Source organism: Mytilus californianus, unplaced genomic scaffold, assembly GCF_021869535.1.
Source record: "Mytilus californianus isolate M0D057914Y unplaced genomic scaffold, xbMytCali1.0.p SCAF_5, whole genome shotgun sequence".
Taxonomy (NCBI): Eukaryota; Metazoa; Mollusca; class Bivalvia; order Mytilida; family Mytilidae; genus Mytilus; species Mytilus californianus.
Window position 1 is genome coordinate 116,215,432 of NW_026262701.1, and position 21,375 is coordinate 116,236,806.

At 32.9% G+C, this 21,375-nt stretch overlaps 1 protein-coding gene and 1 long non-coding RNA gene across 3 annotated transcripts; both read left to right on the forward strand.

Annotated features, from left to right (window-relative positions):
• The first annotated feature begins 5,845 nt into the window (after positions 1–5,845).
• Positions 5,846–9,553, forward strand: LOC127700773 (uncharacterized). Its single transcript, XR_007981714.1, has 2 exons — positions 5,846–5,974; positions 9,332–9,553. It is a non-coding gene; the product is annotated as an uncharacterized LOC127700773 (long non-coding RNA).
• A 1,475-nt stretch (positions 9,554–11,028) lies between these two features.
• LOC127700740 (uncharacterized) lies at positions 11,029–21,288 on the forward strand. Of its 2 annotated transcripts, XM_052204388.1 has the most exons (4): positions 11,029–11,087; positions 16,091–16,156; positions 18,490–19,225; positions 19,379–21,288. In XM_052204388.1, the coding sequence occupies exons 1-4, from the start codon at positions 11,036–11,038 to the stop codon at positions 20,367–20,369; spliced, it is 1,845 nt and encodes a 614-aa protein (XP_052060348.1). In that variant the 5' UTR covers positions 11,029–11,035; the 3' UTR covers positions 20,370–21,288. The 2 variants fall into 2 exon arrangements, with proteins under 2 accessions (XP_052060348.1, XP_052060347.1); XM_052204387.1 differs by having other exon boundaries at positions 18,490–21,288.
• Positions 21,289–21,375: the final 87 nt, after the last annotated feature.

Consider the following 21,375-nt stretch of genomic DNA (forward strand, 5'->3'; position numbering starts at 1 on the left):
CACTAGAGAATATTGGATGTAAAAAGTGTGAAAGCGTCGATCTTGATATCGTTGTTTTGTTTATATTAGACCGGTTTATTGTTTACATAAATAAATGGCATGGTTAGAATTAAAATGATTTTCAAGGAACCAGTTTAATTAATCTTAGTCAATCTAGTAAATAATATTGATGATGATGAGGAGGATACTTTTATAGCTTTATCAATGATCAGGACATTGAACTCGATACAACCCAAATTTAAAGAGCAGATTTGTTCTTACATTTACCGAAGCATCCTTTGATATTGACATAGAAGATATAATTTAATCTCCAAGTCGACCGAACAGCAGATACACAGAAAAACTTCGACAATCCAATAAATATAGATATTAGAATTAGTGACAATTTAAAAGCATATGATTTTAAAGATTTGCATAGAAAAATTATTTAAATCTCATTCGTTAATTCGTTAATAATCATTATTGTGTCATCGTGTGTTCAAAATGAGTACTAATCACTTCATCAATAAATGGATCTAAAGCACTAGTGTAATTAATCCCACCGGGTATAAAATAACTAGTGCAATCATTCCGGTACAAAATCACTAGTGCAATCATTCCTGTTTCAAAAACACTAGTGTGAACATTCCTTGGATGAAAACTCTCCACTTTTTATATAAATCAACTATGCAATTTTCAAATACACTAAAAACTATTAAGCCACATCTTATATATATTTCCTCTTCAAAAAACACTTTTTAGAACCTTATAATGACTGGTGGATGTTTTGCCCTGGACACGGATAGAAAACCCTAGTGATTTTTTGTTGGTGGATAAAAATCACTGGGGATTTTCTTCCTCTGGATAAAGAACACTGGCGGAATCAAACCACTGTTACAAAAACAGGTCATTTTCTGAAATCCCTGGTTATTTGAATACCCGGCGAATATTTAAAAAAATACTGTGTGAAGGGGGAATTTCTCGGGTGTGACCCGCAGAATACGGGTCAGTTGACAGCTATGCAATGGTAGTGGATTAAATATTGTGACAAATGAAATGTGCTAAACAGTTCCTGTGTGTTTGATTTTTCTTCCTATTTTTATTACAATACACGTTCTAATATCGAGAAAGATGTACATATCATTTTGATTAATATGCCTGTAGGATAGTTTAGTTTTATTTCCTGAAAGTCGCGGTTTAGCCATATTTCCTCATTTATTTTTCAATACTTAATTAATATTTTTAAAGATTAATAAGTAATTATGACAACGGCTAATATCACGATACTGACCTTTTTGCTGTAATGAAATATGCTTGCGCTATCAAATATTGTAAACAAATAAAAACTTAAACATATGAAGTCTATGATTTTATCAAAAGGGTATTTGGGATATAAGTCAATCGGAAGGTAACACAGGGACACAGATAAATCAAATGACATCTAGAGATTAATTTGTACTTGACCCTTGATAAGTGTCAAAAATTACCTGATTAAAATTAACACCAATTTTACAACCATATATTTCTTAATTTTCATTGTTCAATCAAATATATACTTGCTACGTGGCCTTATTTTATTTATACAATAAAATAGTATTCTAAATGAACTCACTTGAATAAAATACAAGCTGAGAATGATGTATATGGTCGGCATGGTTAAGAAATGTATTTGAGATGATGCTACGATCATTTTCGCCTTTTCGATGATGAACCTTATCGCTATTTGGGGATCTGCGACACTTGATCTTAGAATTTGCGACACTTGAACTTAATCTATTGACGTCATACAACAATCACTTTTCTTTTGTGGCGTCAGTCATTTTCTCTTGTGACATCAAAATTGTACGGAACTTCTGTGATGTCTAGTAATGGAAGACAAATAGCGATACTTAAGGTGTATTGTTATACCTTTATACACGAACGAATCAAATATTGTTAAAAAAAAAACACTTCAACAATTAAACTAGAAAGGGGACAACAATTGGTTGGTCCCCCCTATACATTTAGAATGTAGGTTTATTAAACATTGTATAGTGTGTAAGGCTTCCGGTACTCTTATGGTACCAAAATGGCAGTATTCGCCATTTTGGCCTTTGTAATTTCAGGATAATTTGTTATGGCAACCTTATGTGGCTTAGATGCTTGAATTTAAGGAAACTAAAGACAATTATATTCATGGTTCTAATAAGAAATCATTGTTCGGTTCAAAGTATTTTAAAGGCACTGTACTTGCTGTACGGATTGTGACTTAATATTGAAACAATCGATTGAATTTTGAAAATAAAAATTCGTAAGGGGTTCTGGGGAACCCTGTGTCTCCCCTACGATTGCTGCTGTCAGTGTAACAATGCCATGTTTACTTAATAAGTGAGTTCATTTATCAGTAAAATACAGAATTAAAAAAGAAATCAAACTTTTTCTTTAGATGCTATTTCTTGGTCTTGAAGATTAGCTTCTGTTCAAGTTTCATAACAATCCATGAAGGGTTACAAACTTATCTGATTCATGTCAAATTTAATCCCAGACTGTCTTTAAATTTTAACTGTAAAAAACTCATTAGTCCATCAATCAGAAAAATACTGAACATAAAAATATATTTTAAAAACTTTGCAGACATTATTTCGTAATCATAAAAAAGCTTCTGCCAAAGTTTCATAAAATTCTATGAAGGTTTGACAAAGTATTTGATGTGTAACAAACTTTAACCCCAGACTGTATCTACTACTTAACTCTAAAATAAACTAAATCCATTTATCATTAATAAAGGAAAAATGAAAATGAATATTTTCAAAATTTTGCTCTGGATACTATATGTTAACAAGCTTCTGTTCAAATTTCATAAAATTCCATGAAGGTTTGACAAAGTTATTGATTACTGAAAAACTTTAACCTCAGACTGAATCTGAATGTTAACTGTAAAAAATACCAAGTCCATTTATCAGTAAAATATGGAAAAATGAAAAAAATATTTTCAAAATTTTACTATGGATACTGTATTTTGGTCATAAACAAGCTGCTGTCCAAATTTCATAAAATTACATGAAGAATTGACACAGTTATTGATGTCTTAAAAAATTTTAACCACAGACCGAACCTAATGTTGACGCCGCCGACGCCGACGCCGACGCCGTCGACGGAATCGCTATGTCTCGCATTCGCGAAATAAATTTCGCAGGCTCGACAATTAAAATGCAAAATAAACAATCTTTTTTATTTTTTTATATATAAATAAATAGATGTGGTATGAGTGCTATTAGGACAACTATCCATCCAAAAAGTAAACAATTATAGGTCAAAGTACGGCCTTCAACACAGTTGGTTATGTTAAGGTATTTTCCTCACAACATGACTGTCTAGAATACCAAAAGAGGTACAGTCAAACTCATAGATCGAAAACAAACTGAAAACGCCATGGCCAAAAATAAAAAGACAAACAGACAAATAATAGTACAGATAACACAACATAGAAAATTAAAGACTAAGCAACACGAACCTCACCAAAAACTGGGGGTGATCTCAGGTGCTCCGGAAGGGTAAGCAGATCGTGCTCCACATGTGGCACCCGTCGTGTTGCTTATGTTATTACAAATCCGGTAAATAGTCTAATTCGGTAGGTCACATTCGTGAAAAGGGAAGGGTATTGTAGTTACGACATAGGAAACATATCCGATATCATCTGTGAAACGGTTGTTCCATAACGGTCAACCAACTCGTGATGGCGTCCGTAAAATTTACGAAGGGATGATTTCAACTTCACCATTTGGAACTCTTGGTTTAATAGCTTCCTGGTGAGCAGCAATCCTCTATCAAGGAAATCATTATAGGAAATACAAGCCCGGGAATATCGTATCAATTGGGAGATATATACTCCGTATGCAGACGCTGCTGGAATGTTGCTACATAGAAATGAAAAGTTTACAATTGGGAAGCTGAAATCATCTCTTTTGTCGTAATGTTTTGTTTTCAACCGACCCTCATTGTCAATTTCTAGATGTAAGTCAAGATATGAGGCAAACTTAACTGTATCTGTAGTATCCTTTATCTCTAGTTCGATGGGATAGATTCGTTCCAAATAGTCACCAAATTTTGTATTATTTAATGAGAGAACATCTATATAGCGGAACGTAAAGTTAAAGGATATTGCTAGCTTCTTATCTTTCTTGCTAAAAAGTTCCTGTATGAAGTCAGCCTCATAATAATAAAAAAACAAGTCGGCAAGAAGAGGGGCACAATTGGTTCCCATTGGAATTCCGACAGTCTGTTGAAAAACACGTCCTCCAAACGTAACAAATATTTTGTCAATCAAGAAATTAAGCATCTTGATAATGTCAGTTTCAGAAAATTTTTGTTTGAATCAGAGTGATTCTTAACAAAGTAGGATTTATCCCTCCCCAAGACAAGATACTTGTATCTACGTTCGCCATTAGCTTCAAATATAGACGAAGTTATATATTCAGTAGGTTTTGCACATACAATTGCTGGATTCGTTAACCCGTGTACTTCTGATCTTGTTGTACAAGCAGCCGAAGGAGCCAAAAGGCAATTATCTCGTTCAAGTACAAGTAATAAGAAGGAACTGATTACAGCTTAAATCTAGAGTAAACTTGTTCATAAATTCGGAGTGTCTAGTAATCTGTATGATATACGTATTGCTAAGTAATCTGTATGATATACGTATTGTTACAATGTGTTTGATTGGTTATGCTGGTTTTATGAGGTTTTCTGAATTAGTAAATATTCGTTCCTGTGACGTCCAATTTCATGCCACTCATGTGTCGATTTAAAAAAAAAAAGCAAAACAGACAAATACAGAAAAGGAAGCAATGTTATTATTTCAAAAACAAATAAAAAATACATGTCCAGTGAAGATGTTATCTCATTATATATCATTATCTAAAATAGATCTTAATGATAAAAAAAAAATTTGACATATTACATATTGCAAAAAATTGAAAATCTATAAATTACGTTGCGATGGTCACATTTCTTACACTAGAGCAAGGGAATTGTTATTAGAGAAGTTGGAAGCCATAGGATTGGATAAGAAAAGGTTTGGATTACATTCACTTCGTTCTGGAGGGACATCCTCTGCGGCTAATCCCGGGATATCAGATAGAGTGTTTAAAAAACATGGCATATGGAGATCCGAATCTGCTAAAGATGGATATGTGAAGGAAAACATTATTACTCAATTATCTGTATCTCTGAATTTAGGGATTTAATAATAATAAATTGATCATACATTTGCCCGATCTTTGTATTTTTTTCGAAATTGCACTTGACATTTTCAAGTGGTTACTCCCATGTGAGAGTTCTGTATTCTGTTGATAAATGTTTTATGTTCGGTTGAGTTTACGAATTAGAACATAATCATATTTATCAAAATTGTACATATATCGATACAAGTTTGTTGTGTTTTAAGGTACACGTGTTTAAAGTATTTATAGATAGGTCTGTTTGATAGGGTATATAAAAGTATACGGGTAGAATTTTATGCACGGGTGGTTTGATAGAAGTTTAAGTCATTGGGTCATTGCAGTCAAGTTTGCTAGAGGTTTTTTTTCAAATAAAAAATTATAAAAACTATTTATTTACAGGTTGATTGTCCAAGATGGGTCGCAAATATTGATGTGCTATGTAGAGACAGACAGTTTTCATTGAGATATAATTAATTACGTGTACTTATTATCTGAACTGAGACATAATACAACATCCATGGATTGTATGAACGGTATCAGCTGTGTGCTTGTTACACAATACTTAGACACAACATAACTTCTCTGATGTCTTTCACAAGTACAAAATAATTAATCATTTTTAATATCAAAGTTTACTTTTAACATTACTACTAAACTAATCAGTTAAACAATATCTGTGAAAATATTTATAATGAATTCTTTATTTTAGGTCTTTACTAAATGAGAAAAGCTGTCTGCATATTATTCAAATGTCAAGAAATGGCGTGATGCTGATGTAACTGCAGTATTGAAAGATGGTAAGTTATTTTTTGTCATAGATATAAGTTTAAAGTAAGACCACGAAAGATAATTCTGTGTTATGAATACAAACCTAATAAAATGCTTCGCTGAGCGCAGCCTGATACGACCGCAGAAGTCGAACCCTGAACAGTTGGGGCAAATTTGGACACAATATAAAAGCTTGATACTATCTGAATTTGGATTGTGATCAAATTTTTGACATAATATAATAGGTTTATGACACAAAAAAAAATGTGTTCAAAGATCTTACAAATCTAATGTGCAATACTGTGCAATTAAAGATTTCTTCTTGAAACTTTTCAAAAATTAGAAATTCGAAAAATTTGGGGAAAAAATATGAACCCCTTAAAAAAAATTGGAACCCCCCAAACTTTTCGAATCCCCCTTGGAGCATTAACCATCAAACCCAATCCCAGTCTTTCCTTTGTAGTATGGAACCATTGTAAGGGAGGTAACTCTAATGCAAAAAAAACCCAAACAAAGAATAATCAATTCTGAGTATAAAAATTTATTACCACTGAACCCTTTGATATACACTATTATGATAGTATAATGTATTTAAATCACAGTATTTGATGTTTCTAGAAACAGCTAAAACATATTTCATACTAGAACTAGCAAACAAATAGCAAAAAGTACCAACATAAAGAAACAAAGCTAAAGTAATTATCAATTAACCAGGAAACCCTTGTTTTTCCCCCTTTTTTTCCCCTAATTCCTAAACAGATTGAGCCATAACCCCCAAAGCCAATCCTAAACATCCTTTTGTGGTGTAGAAACTTGTGGTACAATTTCAGACAATTCTATACACTGTTCCACAAGTTATTGTCTGGACACTAGAATAAATGCTTATTTGGGCCCCTTCTTGGCCCCTAATTCCTAACCCATAGGGACCCCCAAAATCAATCCCAACCTTCCTTTTGTGGTTTCAAACCTTGTGTTTAATTTTCATAGATTTATATTTACTTATACTAAAGTTATTGGCAAATTTCCAATTATACTAAAGTTATTGGCAAATTTCCAATGGAGTTTATTATACTAAAGTTATTGGCATATTTCCTATGGAGTTTATTAATACAAAAGTTATTGGCAAATTTCCAATATGCATAATTTAAAAGCGGTGTAAGTGAGGTAATTCAAATTTGTTTGAATTACCTCCCTTACACTGCTTTTAAATTATGTTTTGTACTTAAGTATTTGTCCATTAACATGGAAACCCTTGTTTTCCCCCTTTTTTTGCCCCTTATTCCTTAACCGTTTGAGCCGTAACCCCCCAAAGCCAATTCTTTCCATCCCTTTGTGGTATGGAAACTTGTGGTATAATTTCAGAGAGATCTATACACCATTCCACAAGTTATTGTCTGGAAACTAGAAAAATGCTTATTAAGGCTCTTTTTGGCCCTTAATTTCTAAACTGTTAAAACCAAAACTCCCAAAATCAATCCCAACCTTCCCTTTGTGGTAATAAACCTTGTCTTTAAATTTCATAGATTTCTATTTACTTATACTAAAGTTATTGTCCGGAAACCAAATGTCTTCGGACGACGACGACGTGATACCAATATACGTCCGCAAAAATTTTGCTGTCGTATAAAAATGCATGTAGTCGACAGATCACTCTGTCACCTGGTGTCCGTCGTCTGTCGTCGTCGTCCAATGACTGTCTTTTCTGAAACTACTGGACCATGTGGACCAAATTCAACTAAACTTGGACACAATCATCATTCGGGTATTCAGTTTTAAAAAATGTGTCCGATGACCCCACCATAACCAAATAAGAGAAAATTAGACTGGGGCAAAAATGTTCAGAACGATGCTATCGACACTCTTTCTGTTAACATTTAAAAAAAAAACGGCTTCCTTTAGTAGTTACTGCCCTTAAATTACAAATTTTTTAAATTTGTTTCGTGTTTGCCTTTTATCTTGAAAATCATAGTAGATAGACATAAACTTTATGTAGCAAAAATGACCAGCAAGACAAAATATACAAATAAGTCTGGCATGTCTGAAAACGACAGTCGGTTTCTAATTGGAGTAATTGTCTTTTAAAGACGATTTTACCATTTATTCTACGTTTTTGCTTTTTATCTTGAAAACTATAACATAAAGATAGAAACTTTTAAAGCAAAAATGATCAGTAAGACAAGATCTACAAATAAGTCAAATTACGGAAATCGTCAGTTGATAAACATATTGGGGTTATTACCATTAAATGATGATTTTTTTACCATTTTTTTCGCCGTTTTTACCTATTATTTTGAAGACTATGATAGATAGATGAAAACTTTAAAAATCAGACAAGATCTGCAAATAGGTCTGCTAACATGTAGATAAACTTGTCAGTTGTCTTCTTATAGGAGTTATTACCCTTAAATGACGATTTTGGCACTTTTTTGTGTTTTGGGCAAAAACTATAGGAGAGAGAAACTGTAAACAGAAAAAATGATCAGCAATACAATTTTAACAAAAAAAAAAGACATTTTAGTCCTGAATAATATTCTAGTCAAACATGTTGTCGTATCCATTGTTGGAGATTCACTTAGACCTAGGTGTATAACACACGCTCTTTAGAGCATCTAGTTTATATTTTTAGGATATTATGAAAATCTGTTAATGAGTTTAGTGTTGTTAATGTTAATGTCCAGTTGCAAATACTTCATGCATATTGTGGACAAAATCGAAAAAATATAGTAACTGGCAAAACTATTCATGCATGCCCACCTAAAATAAAACTTCATGGAATGCTACCTACTTAAAAAAATCTTATATTCGATTTTCAAATATCTCATTTTTGTGTAATTGTAGAATGAGCCAATGTTGCACATGTTTTACAGTACATTTACTACTTTTTAATCAATCAAAAATAAAGCGAAACCCTACGTCCACGGCTTCCCTCCTCATCTTCACACAATTACTATCATTGTTTTCATAGAACAATGCAGGTTCATGTACGGAACCATATTGAAACATATTGCTTTAACTAATGTCCTGCAATCATTTTATCACATAACCTATAATTATGTTTATAAAGAGATAGATTCCTTCTGATAAGAAATCACCAAGTTGTTATTATATCTGCTACATTGTATTTATAAATTATATGTTTGCATCAATCCTACACTAATCTAGTGTTTCGGCGGTATTTTTTATATGAAATTTGAAAAATGCTAAAATACTATTGCACATTGTATTCAAATTAACTTTTATTCAAAAACAAATATTGTTAAAAAATATTGAGATCATCGTTACATGATTATAGAAACCACTTATTCATATCTAAGAAAAGCTTATAATATTATGTTAACTTGCTGTTTTCCATTAAACTTTAATTATGGTCTTTCTTTATTTTACAGGCTTTCGCTTCAAATATATATTAGCTGGGTACAGAGAACTAGTTAAAGATGCAACATTTTTGAAGAAACTGAAAAAAAAGAAATGTGACGATTTTTAGGAATCTGGAGTTGTTATTTATTGACATAAGTCAGTTTTGATTAACCATAATGAAAAAAGACTGTTCTATTTTGTTTTTATAGAGGATAATTTATTTATATATTAAAAATGTTTAAACTTAACTTTCTAATGTGTATTTGTGTCACCAGACAACTACCTTTTTGGCTGTAAAAAATAACTATACCCCAACTACAGGCGCGGGGGGATATATACAATCTTCTTGTACATTTGTATGTCTGTCTGTCTGTCTGTCTGTCTGTCTAATAGTCCAACAAATAATTATCTCTCAGAATCTACAGAAAACAGTGAACTCCTATTCGGATAGCAGCTCAACAGAGATGAATGCAAACGTATGATTGCTTTTAAGATCTGTCGGACACATATTTCCGACTTGCCCTTACTTTCAATTACGAACTGGTGGTATACTTACCCTCAACACACGGGTAAAACTCAAAATAAAAAGAAGTCCGAGTCCGATGTTAGAATAGGTAACAAAAGAAAATATGCAAATGACAATAATAAACATAAACGAACAGGGGACTACTAGCACTAACTGACATGCCAGCTCCAGGCTTGGAGTACTGTAATCGGGAATTTTGTGTTATTGGTTATTGGTCTTGAACCATGAAATCTGGGAATAAATGGTCAAATGAAATAATACGTTTACTAAGTAACAGAACATATACAAAGTATTCTATTTTCTTAGGTTTTGTTCTCAAATAGGATTTTGTTCTCCCATAGGATTTTTTTCTCCCATAGGATTTTTTTCTCCCATAGGATAATTCTTTCTCTCACAGGATTTTTTTTCTCCCTTAGGATATTTCTCTCCCTTATGATTTGCTTTAGTCTCCCATAGGAATTTTGCCCTCCCTTAGAACTTCTTTTTATCCCTTAGGATTTATTTTTATCCCTTAGGATTTTTTTATCCCGCGAGACATTTTTTCTCCTAAGGGATATTTTTAGTTCTAAGGGAGAAACTACATCCTGTAGGATATTTTTATACTCCTAAGGGATTATAAATCCCATAGGATTTTGATATCCTGTAGTATATTAAAAATATCCTACGTGATTATGACTTTATCCTATAGGATTTGTAAAATTCCTATCATGGGAGAAAAAAATATCCTACAGGATTTTGTCACTGTTTTCACTCGTATTGCCGAACCAGGCGAGCTATACCAGAAAAAAAAATTGTATTGTTTTACCTATCCCCAGAGGTACATTATTGCCAAGTTTGATGATTCTACCGTTAAAGAAAATGTGGTTCCAATTTGCACTCATGAGAAGTGCAAATTAATCCAAGAAACTGTTTTGTATTCTAAATCAATTCACTTGAACAAGCTAAGAATGATAGACATGGTGCAGTTGGTTGTCGCTGTAAATCAAAAACAATCCGACTTTTGTTACAAATGATTATTTTTATTATGGGTAATGTCCGGCGATCAAGAGGTTGTCAGCCTGTCCATTTGCTGTCATGATACAACATAGTTGTCATCTTTTATACATTAAATATAAATATAGACTACGCAAGCATGATTTGATTCGGACTTTTGAGATAAAATACAATAAAAAAAAGATTATATGGTGAAAACTCATGAAACCTAACGATGCAGGCTATTTGTCTCCTTTTAATCGCATGGTTTTGCATTTCAGTTTCAGGTAAGAATCGATTATCAAGTCTCTTTATCAGTTATCTAAGATTAAAACAATCATTAACATGGTTAAAAAATAATTCAAATAATTCGTTTTGTCGAAGATTTTTATTCCGAATTTGCCTTAATGAATATTTATAGCAATCATGTCTTTACATCACTTTGAGAGGTCGAGTCAAACATACTAAATACATTTGTTGTTTTTGTTTTACTTGTTGTAATATAAGATATCAATAATGATTATGACAAAAGTTAATATCATGCTACCAACAGTTTGGTCAACTCAGGGTTTAAGGATATTTTATTTTGAAATTTAAAATAATAGTAATCTAATTTACAACGCCCGTTATCAATACACCTTATCACTATTTAGTCCAATCCGGAAAAAGTAGTCATTTAGACAACTTCCTGTTTGGGTCAACAGGGAAAAAAACAAAGGTCATAAGTAACGAGCTGAAGGAGGGAAAAATTAGAAAGCGATTAATGGAAACTTTGATAGATTATGATCCACTTTTTTCGAAACTTCAATTAAAGTAAAAAAAATATTTTGTTTGAAGTATTTACGATGTTTTAAACAGGTCTCATTAAAAAAAGTATCATGGATGGTGCATTGTTTAAGGTGGCACGGTAGTATTTCCTGGCCCAAAAGGGATAATGATAGCCTTTTTAGAATTTTCACCACTTTCTAACACTGCTAAAAATTCTACAGTCACTGTTAACTGAAGTACTTTCATTTTACTATTCAGAAATGAATTTGAATATGTATCATGACCGTTTACTTTTTTTGCTATCTTTAAGAACCTAAGGCCACTAGTGCTTTTAGGTCTTTTATCGTGCAGTGAATACAAAATTTTAAAAAATTCTCAAAAATTCAATTTCATCTGTATGTAAAATTATTTCATATTTTTCTACTCCTGATTCATCCCTCAGTTTGGGAAAGTATGTTCAGTTGATACTGTATTTTTTGTCCAATCATAATGTTCAGATACATTGACTTAAGTAGGGTACACAAAAGAGCTTGAAAAAATTTACTCTGGATTTTACATCTGAGGAATATGGGACGAAATGAATAATAAACTGCATGATGTATATAGAAATAACAAGAATGTTAAATGATTTCATCAGAAGTGTATTTGAGATGATGTTACGATTTTTTGGTACCTGTTTACGTCAGTTGTTATTTTTAAAGCAAACGTTATAGAACTTTTAGGCAACATAGTTCATTCATCTAAAGTGTATACTTATTTTGTTCTTTAAATCTAATTTTCTATATCTATATGGAAGCAAGAAAGGTACATGTAGCATGCTTAGTTATACAGATACTGTTCTTCCTTTATTAAAATAAGAAGATGTGGTATGATTGTCAGTGAAACACGATGCATGCTCTCTTTTAATGCAACATTACACAAAAATCAAAGAGGCAGCCATTTAATTTGCTTCTTTAAATTGATGTAGACAACATTGAACACGACAAAAATGGAATGTTGTACAAACTACTGGATAAGGGCAAGGAAGTAGAGATTAAAGCCGGCTTAAATTTGTTCATGGCAATCATTTATATCGCCAGACAAATAGCCAGTACTGCTGTATAAGTTTTGCTGACATGAAAGAAGAGGTGGAATATACAAAGAATACTTTCAAAACTCATAAATCGAAGAAAACTGACAACGCCGTGACAAACAAACGAAAAACGACGAAAAAACGAACAAGTCCACAAAACACTACATTAAAAACTAAAGATTGAGCAACATGAACCCTAGATGGTCTTAGTCAGATTGGACAAAACGTATTGGAATTATAAGCCTGGTATCTGCAATGAGATTCTATTTGGGACAGGAATATAATTTCTAAGACAAAATACTGTACTACAAGCTGTATGACTTCAGTGAGCACAAACATTTTTTATAGAACAGAACAAACCTCCTTAGACCCGTTTGGGATACCAAAGTCACAAAATGACTCAGCTTATAAACACTAAATAGGCTGAAAAGGATCAAACACTAAATAGGCTGAAAAGGATCAGACAAATCCGAATCCATAGTAAATTTTATCTGCTATCTTTGCTTAAGTATAATTACATAATTTATAAACTGAAATTGCTTCTTGCTGGATGTTATCCTCCGTGATCGAGCCAATGGTAGTAATATAATCATATTATTAAGATTTTTTCAAGCACAACACGTGTTTCTGAGATGATTTTCTCCGTCAGATTAGCCCAAGAAACATGGGAAATTCTCTGACAAAAGGGAAGATTTTTCGTTCCTTATCGTTAATTTTCTTTCTTTTTTTTTTGGAATGAGATGTTCCTTTGGTACCATATATGGTTTATATATCCCAACTCGTTCGCCTTGTCCGTGTCTATAGTGACGTTTTGGGATCTATGTGTTACTTGTAAATTATTCAGGCAAGGATTTCGTCACCACAAATTACTGAAAAATCTTTACTAAATTCTTTCATGGATAAAAAAAAATGGTTAAGAAGTTTGGCTGTACCTGTAGAAAACTTATTACAAACGGGATAGCACAAGTCATCCTCATTTTTACGATGATGTTATTTATCGAGCCCGTAAATTTAGATACAATCCGTGTAAACTCATCGATTCTTTGAATAAATTTATTTGGAAAGGTTGCAAGTTCAACACTGCAACATCTTTGATTATTGTTTTATCGGTATAGATATTGATTTTGTTATCAAACATGTTTAACCCGTCCATATTCTGTATGTGTCAGTCCCAAGTCAGGAGTTATAATTCAGTTGTCGTCGTTTGTTGCTGTACTTATTAATATTTTTTCTAATCGTTTATCGTTTTGTACACAAATCTTAGCTATCTCGTTTGAATTGTTTTACAGTTGTCATTTCGGGGTCTTTTATAGCTTGCTATGTGGTATGGGTTTCACTCATTGTCGGTTGATGGCCGTACGGTAACCTATAGTTTCTCCTGATGAAGAGTTGTCTCATTGGCAATCATATCACATCTTCTTGGTTTTATATTGTCTCAAAGTTTTAGAAGCTTTCCGTTATAATACCATGTTAAACTTTAAATCACAGAGTCAGAACAGTATGACATCGTTGCACTCAAGTCCAGAGTTGTAACTGTTGTAAATCTTATGCTACGTAGTCAAGCCAGTTTACCACATTTTCCCAAGTAATGGACAGAATAATATATTAAAGAACGACAATACGATATTACAGGTTTTTCTGATACAGTCGGTCTAGCTTCGATCAGATAACCTATGGCCTTTAGGATGCTAAACTAATGGTGGCAACTTCGGCGTTGTCGATGACCTGTTCTGTGATAGGACAAAAATGATGGCATTGTTGATGTGATGTACAGCAGGTGAACCTATTCTACCTTAAGATATGGGTTTTTGTTCAACTTTATTTTTTTGTAAGGCTTACTTTATTCATCTTTCCAACGTACCATCTTATTCAAGATGCACTTAATTTTTTTACCGTTTAATCTCAATCAGAACTAAAAAAAAACGTATTTGAATTATTCTCGTCCTAAATATGCATGAAATATTTGCCACTTAACAATAAACGATTCATTTAAGGTTCATCATGGCAAATGGACAAACATAAATTGTGTTTACATCTCAAACATTACCCTAAGTACAGACAAACTTGTGCAGCTAGGAAAGTGTTAAGGTATAATAGCACAAAGTTATATATATAAAAGAAAATGCATTTAGTGATTCAGAAAAATTTCGGCCACAAGCATCACTGGAGAGACATTAATTTTCCAAATGTGCATTAGGTGCAGCAAAATTGTTACCGTTAATGTTATTGGGCACTTTCCTGGATTTTGATGGAACACAAGTATTTTTGTTCATTTATTACGATGAACATCAAGCTAGTCTAAGTAGATCGGAAGATTTTCAATTTGCTTTTGCATGGAGAGGTTCAAAACCGTTTATAATGGCAGATCATTCATATGGTAATTGTAAACTACAAATAAATGAAAAACAGTGACTTTGGTTCATTTGCGACTGGATTTTCAACTGTAAAAATTCTATAGTAAAAGCGAAAATCCCTATCCATATATATATATGGATAAGGATTTTCGCTATTACTATTACTATATATAAGTATGTCTGAACCAGTGACGACTCTACAACAGATTTTATCCATCGCATTACCAACAGTGATGGTGATACAAGGATGAAAATACATTCTGTATGTATAATTCGTCCAAAGAACAGCAGCCGGTTGTACGAACGTGACATTAGCATAATGGGTCATTCAGTCTTCTCTTCATTAAGCCTTTATGATGCATTAAGCTAATGAAGACTTAATGGCTCATTAGACTAATGACACGTTCGTACAACCAGCTGCAGCACAACAATATTAGATCTGTAAATTTGCGGATGCAATTTTTTTGTTCTTTCATGGCCTGGATTCAAACTCATGCAACTGAGATATCGTGGCACCAAATTGCCTTGCACTGTGCCCGACGCGCTAGACCACTAGACCACCTAGGCTCTAAAATATTAAAGCTTTCGGTGGCCGGGTGTTACCTTTCCTCGTCAGTTTTAATGTAAGATGCAGTCACAGAAATAATAATATTATAAGTACGTCTGGACCAGTGCTTACACTCTTTTGACGAATTATATACATGTATACAGAATGTATTTTCAGCCTTGTATCACCATCACTGCTGGTGGTCCGATGGATAAAATCTGTTGTAGAGTCGTCACTGGTTCAGACGTACTTATAATATAATTATTTCTGTGACTGCATCTTACATTAATTTGTAGGATCCTTTACAATAGATAATTCAGCTGATCTGTAACAATTCCATCTTCATTCCTTATATATCATGTACTGTGTTACGACGCTAGATAAAAACTGACGAGGAAAGGCAACATTTTGTGCAGCAACAACAACAGTAAACACATCAAAGCAAAAATCAATCATAAATGAATATTTCCCTTAATTGTTTTGCTTGAAATTTAAAGTGTGCACGTGTCTTACGACATTAGGCTAAATCAAATACATTTATTTGTTTAGGTGCTAGACAGTCAGGAATACAACATAACGTATTACAGCATGGAGATGTTGTTACAAAGAGTTTAGGTAAAATATTTTATTTATAAGGACCCATTCATCATATCAGATCGATAACTTATGATAACCTGATTGGCAATTATGTACATCAGATAAATGTAAACTTATTGAAATAACCCGATCAAGTGACATCTTATTGGAGTTATCCTTCCTTTCTTATTTTAAAAATCTGTGTGTTACAGTAACTCTTTAACCGTTAATCGTAAAGACCTATGGACCTTATATTCGGGCCAAAATTAGGAAATTGAGATCAAGGTCAAAGGTTAAGGTCATGTTATAAATTTGAAGTTTTTACTTGTTATTGCTACTCCTCAGAAAATGTTAGAGATATTTTCAAAAGATTGTCGCGACTAACGCGACTTGTCGTAACTGGAAATTTTTGATTGAAATGGTAAAGTGGATGTTCTATTAGAGTCAATATCCCAAAATTTTTTTAAATCAACGAATTACCGGATAATAACTTCAATTTGCAGCTGTCATGTATAGCATGAACCTGTTATTCAGTGGTTGTCGTTGTGGTTCATAAGTGTTTCTCGTTTATCGTTTTTTTTATAGATGGTTGGTTTTCCTGTTTGAATTGTTTTACACTAGTCATTTTGGGGACCTTTATAGCTTGCTGTTTGGTGTGATCCAAGGCTCCATGTTGAAGGCCGTACTTTGACCTATAATTGTTAACTTTTTACACATTGTAACTTGGATGGAGAGTTGTCTCATTGGCAGTCATACCACATCTTCTTATTTATATTTAGTTACAATCAACCAACAAACCAACCTATTAACAACCCATCCCTCACCCCCAAAAAAACTCCTTTTTTTATTAGATAGATCGCAATTCAATTGAGTCAAAAATAGCCTTCTGTCTCGTAAATTATACTCGAAAAAACAATCCGACTTATTGAACAACAGAAATCCGTCTTGCAACGATTTGCTCCAATTCATGTATTTTCAAAAATAATCTATAAACGTGTGGTCAAATAAAACTATTAATTAAATCCTTAAGCACTATTTATATACGCGTGTCTGGTGTCGACGACATTCCCATCTGCAAAGAGAGAAAACAAACCATATCAGAGAGTACATTTGCATCGTGACATCACGATCATCTTCAGCGCCAACTCATTTAAATAAAACAAGGGTTTTCCAGATTCAAATAAAACTAAATACAACTTTTAAAAGACTTAAGATTTACTTCCGATTTCCGTACAAATTAAAACAAAATGCACTCACAATAAACAAATAAAGCATGAATTCCGGTGTCCTTAGAAGAAAAAAGGAAATGTATAAAGGAAATTATAAAGATAGTTTAAAGGATGTTTAAATCCTTATATTAGAAATATTGTTATTTGGATACAAATAAACATGTTGCACAGACCTGAACAGGGCATCCAGGGTGTCTTTTCTTAAAAACTTTAGTAACTGATACCCATTTGCTTCTTTACAGGAGAAGAAGGGGACACTTTAAAGAATGTGTGTGACATACTTGTTACTGGACGTCACATTAACAATCTATTAATCAAAACGAACTTTCCGTTTCTACGGAATGACACTTGACAAGTTAGTCAGTCAGTCAATTAATCTATCAATCAATCAACACAACCAACCAAGGCATTCATCGATTAATGAATGTGAAATTCGTCAAAGTTGACAGTATGCAAAATTTCAATCCATCAACCAATTAATCAATCAATCATTCATTCAACACCAAAACAACCAGCCAACAGACACACCTATGAACTGTCCAAACCGATCAATATATTATATGAATCAAATGTCACTTGTTTGTTTCAAAATTTTTTTTAATATATCAATCAATTAATAAATCAATCATTCATTCATTTAACATACAAACCAACCAACCAACACACATATCAACTATCCATACAAACCAACCAACCAACAAACATATCAACTATCCATACAAACCAACCAACCAACATACATATCAACTATCCATATAAACCTACACATATATCAACTATCCATACAAAACAACCAACCAACACACATATCGACTATCCATACAAACCAACCAACCAACATACATATCAACTATCCATACAAACCAACCAACCAACATACATATCAACTATCCATACAAACCAACACATATATCAACTATCCATACAAACCAACCAACCAACACACATATCGACTATCCATACAAACCAACCAACAAACTATATGTATCAAATGTTACTTGGTTGTTTGGTCCAACAAACAAAACCAACCACAGACCAACCACAATTCATGTATAGATATGATAGAAAAGGAGAAAAAACGTCCATAAATAATTGTTCGTTAAATTAATTTATCTTTTATTATTATTATTATTATTATTTTAGCCACTGATCCTCAAAGTCTCAACCAGGTCGACACTGGTCAGAACAGGGCACAATTCAGTCATGATCAAAGTAGTACACATTTTGGAACTGACCAAAACGGGCCACAATTTGGTTTCAATCAACCTGATACACTCGTTGGCACAGATCTTAGCGGTCAAATGCCAAACAGAAATGGTGAACAACAGTTTCCTGAACAATTTCCTGATCGAAATGGTGGGCAACAGATGCCTGACCGAAATGGTGAACCACAGTTTCCTACTCAAAATGGTGAACAACAGATACCTAGCCAAAATGGTGAACAACAGTTTCCTAACCAAAATGGTGAACAACAGTTTCCTGACCAAAATGGTGGGCAACAGTTTCCTAACCAAAATGGTGAACAACAGTTTCCTGATAGTAACGGCGAACAACAGTTTCCTAACCAAAATGGTGGACAACAGTTTCCTAACCAAAATGGTGGACAACAGTTTCCTAACCAAAATGGTGAACAACTGTTTCCTATCCAAAATGGTGAACAACAGTTTCCTAACCAAAATGGTGAACAACAGTTTCCTGGCCAAAATGGTGAACAACAGTTTCCTATCCAAAATGGTGAACAACAGTTTCCTGATCAAAATGGTGAACAACAGTTTCCTGATCGAAATGGTGAACAACAGTTTCCTGATCGAAATGGTGAACAACAGTTTCCTAACCAAAATGGAAAACTCGATGAAATTAGAAACAGAAACAATGCAAGGTACAAAGATTCAGAATGGTGGGGTATTGATTCTACTGAGGGACAGTTTCCTGATCGAAATGGTGAACAACAGTTGCCTAACCAAAATGTTGAACAACAGTTTCCTAACCAAAATGGGAAACTCGATGAAATTAGAAACAGAAACAATGCAAGGTATGAAGATTCAGAATGGTGGGGTAGTGATTCTTCTGAGGGAAATTTTCAGTCAGTATTAAAGGCAAGGAAATTTAAAACCAAAAATAGGTTTATTAAACACCAACGGCCGTTTTATAACCGAGAATGGTCCGAAGAAAGTGATAGCCGTGATTGGGATAGCGACATATATACCAAAGAAAACACCGATAAGCTTGGCAAACATAAATATCAAATTAGAAAAAGAGTAAATTACGATACAAGTAGCGATGATTCGTTTTGGGATTCATTTGAGAACAGGGACAGAACTTATCCTGACCGGAAGCTCATTGTGGTAAGAAAACAACATAGAAAAAACAGACGTCTATATTCTAGCGATAGTGAAAGTGATAGACGCGATTGGGATAGCAACATATATTCCAAAGAAAACACGAAAACCGATAATCTTCGCAAACATAAAAATAACATTAGAAAAAGAGTAAACTATGATACAAGTAGCGATGATTCGTTTTGGGATTCATTTGAGGACAGGGACAACACTCATGGTGACCGGAAGGTCATTATGGTAAGAAATCCACACAGAAAGAACAGAAGGCTATATTCTAGCGATAGTAATCAGTACGATGATTTCGATGAGGGTTACAACTATATAATTGATAATCATGATAAACAATCTAAACTTCATAAACGGGGGAAAATTAACGATGATATTGACGGCTGGGACGATTCTTCTAGTTCATTTTGGGAAGATACAGAGAGTGATCAAAGAGGGTTTTACAAACCAAAACATAAATTTAATTTGAAGAATAGTCGAAATTTTTACGATGGTGATAGTTTATACAGCGATAGCTGGGAAGATAGTAGCGAAAACAACGACAAAAGAAAACATTATAAGTCTTATAAGTTCGAACGTGGTGTCAATTATGACTGGGAGAGTGATTCTTGGGAAAGTGATGGTTGGGATTACCAAAGTAAATTGAAAACAGTTCCGAAAACAAAAAATACTGTATAAATTGGAATAAAGTATATTGATGTCAAACACTTCAACGATTATTTAGACTATGGCGGTGATAACCGTAAAATGAACCACATATTAAATAACGTAAAGCTTGCTTGATATGAAACTACCTATTCGGTTTGATAGCTAAAACAAATTTTCATTTCAAAGTGTCAAGTCTTGTTATTTAACAAAAATATTTAGACAATGGCGACGATAACCCAAAAATAAAACACTTATTTTGAAAATATAGTATGACGACGAGCTTGTTATGAAACTACCTATTTGGTTTAATAGCTAAACCAGATTTTCATTTCTAGGTGTCAGGTCTTGTTTTTTAAATAAAAAACAATAATTAAATGCCCGACGGCTAAATAGATAATGAATCGAAATATGTTCGACCAAAGGAAAATTATAGAAAGAAAGGATTATATCTTCTTTACACAAGAAATGTACGAAAAGCTATATTTTTTTTATTCTTCTTTTGAGTGATTTTTTGCATGATAAATAAAAAAATATGACGAACGATTACACATTTCTTATAACACACATTTTTTATTATTTATTAATAAATGGTTACATTTGCTTCGGGGCATAGATGAAAGTGTTGTAAAATGTCAGAAGGATGGTGTGTTGTGTATATTTTTGACAAATGTGTGTAAATACCATAGAAATTAGAAAATGTATACATGTATAACGATTTCATCTACACAATCTAAATTAAGACGTCTGGAATTATTTTTAACTTAATACAAAACAAGCTCGAGGAGTTTTTCATGTAACGTAGTATGCACTTTGGATAAAATATATTTTTTGTTACAAGATTGTGCAAAATCATTGTAATATCGAAATTCAAGTAAAATAAATACATATTTGGTATTGCCTTATCAGGTTTGATATTTACTGAATAGTAGAATAAACTTTCTTAAACGTCTTCATGGTCTATTATTTGGGTTTTTTTTTCAACTATCAATTTATTTGTCTCTCATTGCCAACTATTTTCTTTATTGGAAGTAATCTT

What these genes read in the sequence shown, in the direction of transcription:
- LOC127700740 (XM_052204387.1), top strand. Translation starts at nt 11,036, where the DNA reads ATGCAGGCTATTTGTCTCCTTTTAATCGCATGGTTTTGCATTTCAGTT. An exon ending in GTTTTGCATTTCAGTTTCAG is followed by an intron (nt 11,088 to 16,090) that starts GTAAGAATCGAT and finishes TTATTTGTTTAG; the next exon opens with GTGCTAGACAGTCAGGAATA. An exon ending in TGTTGTTACAAAGAGTTTAG is followed by an intron (nt 16,157 to 18,489) that starts GTAAAATATTTT and finishes TTATTATTTTAG; the next exon opens with CCACTGATCCTCAAAGTCTC.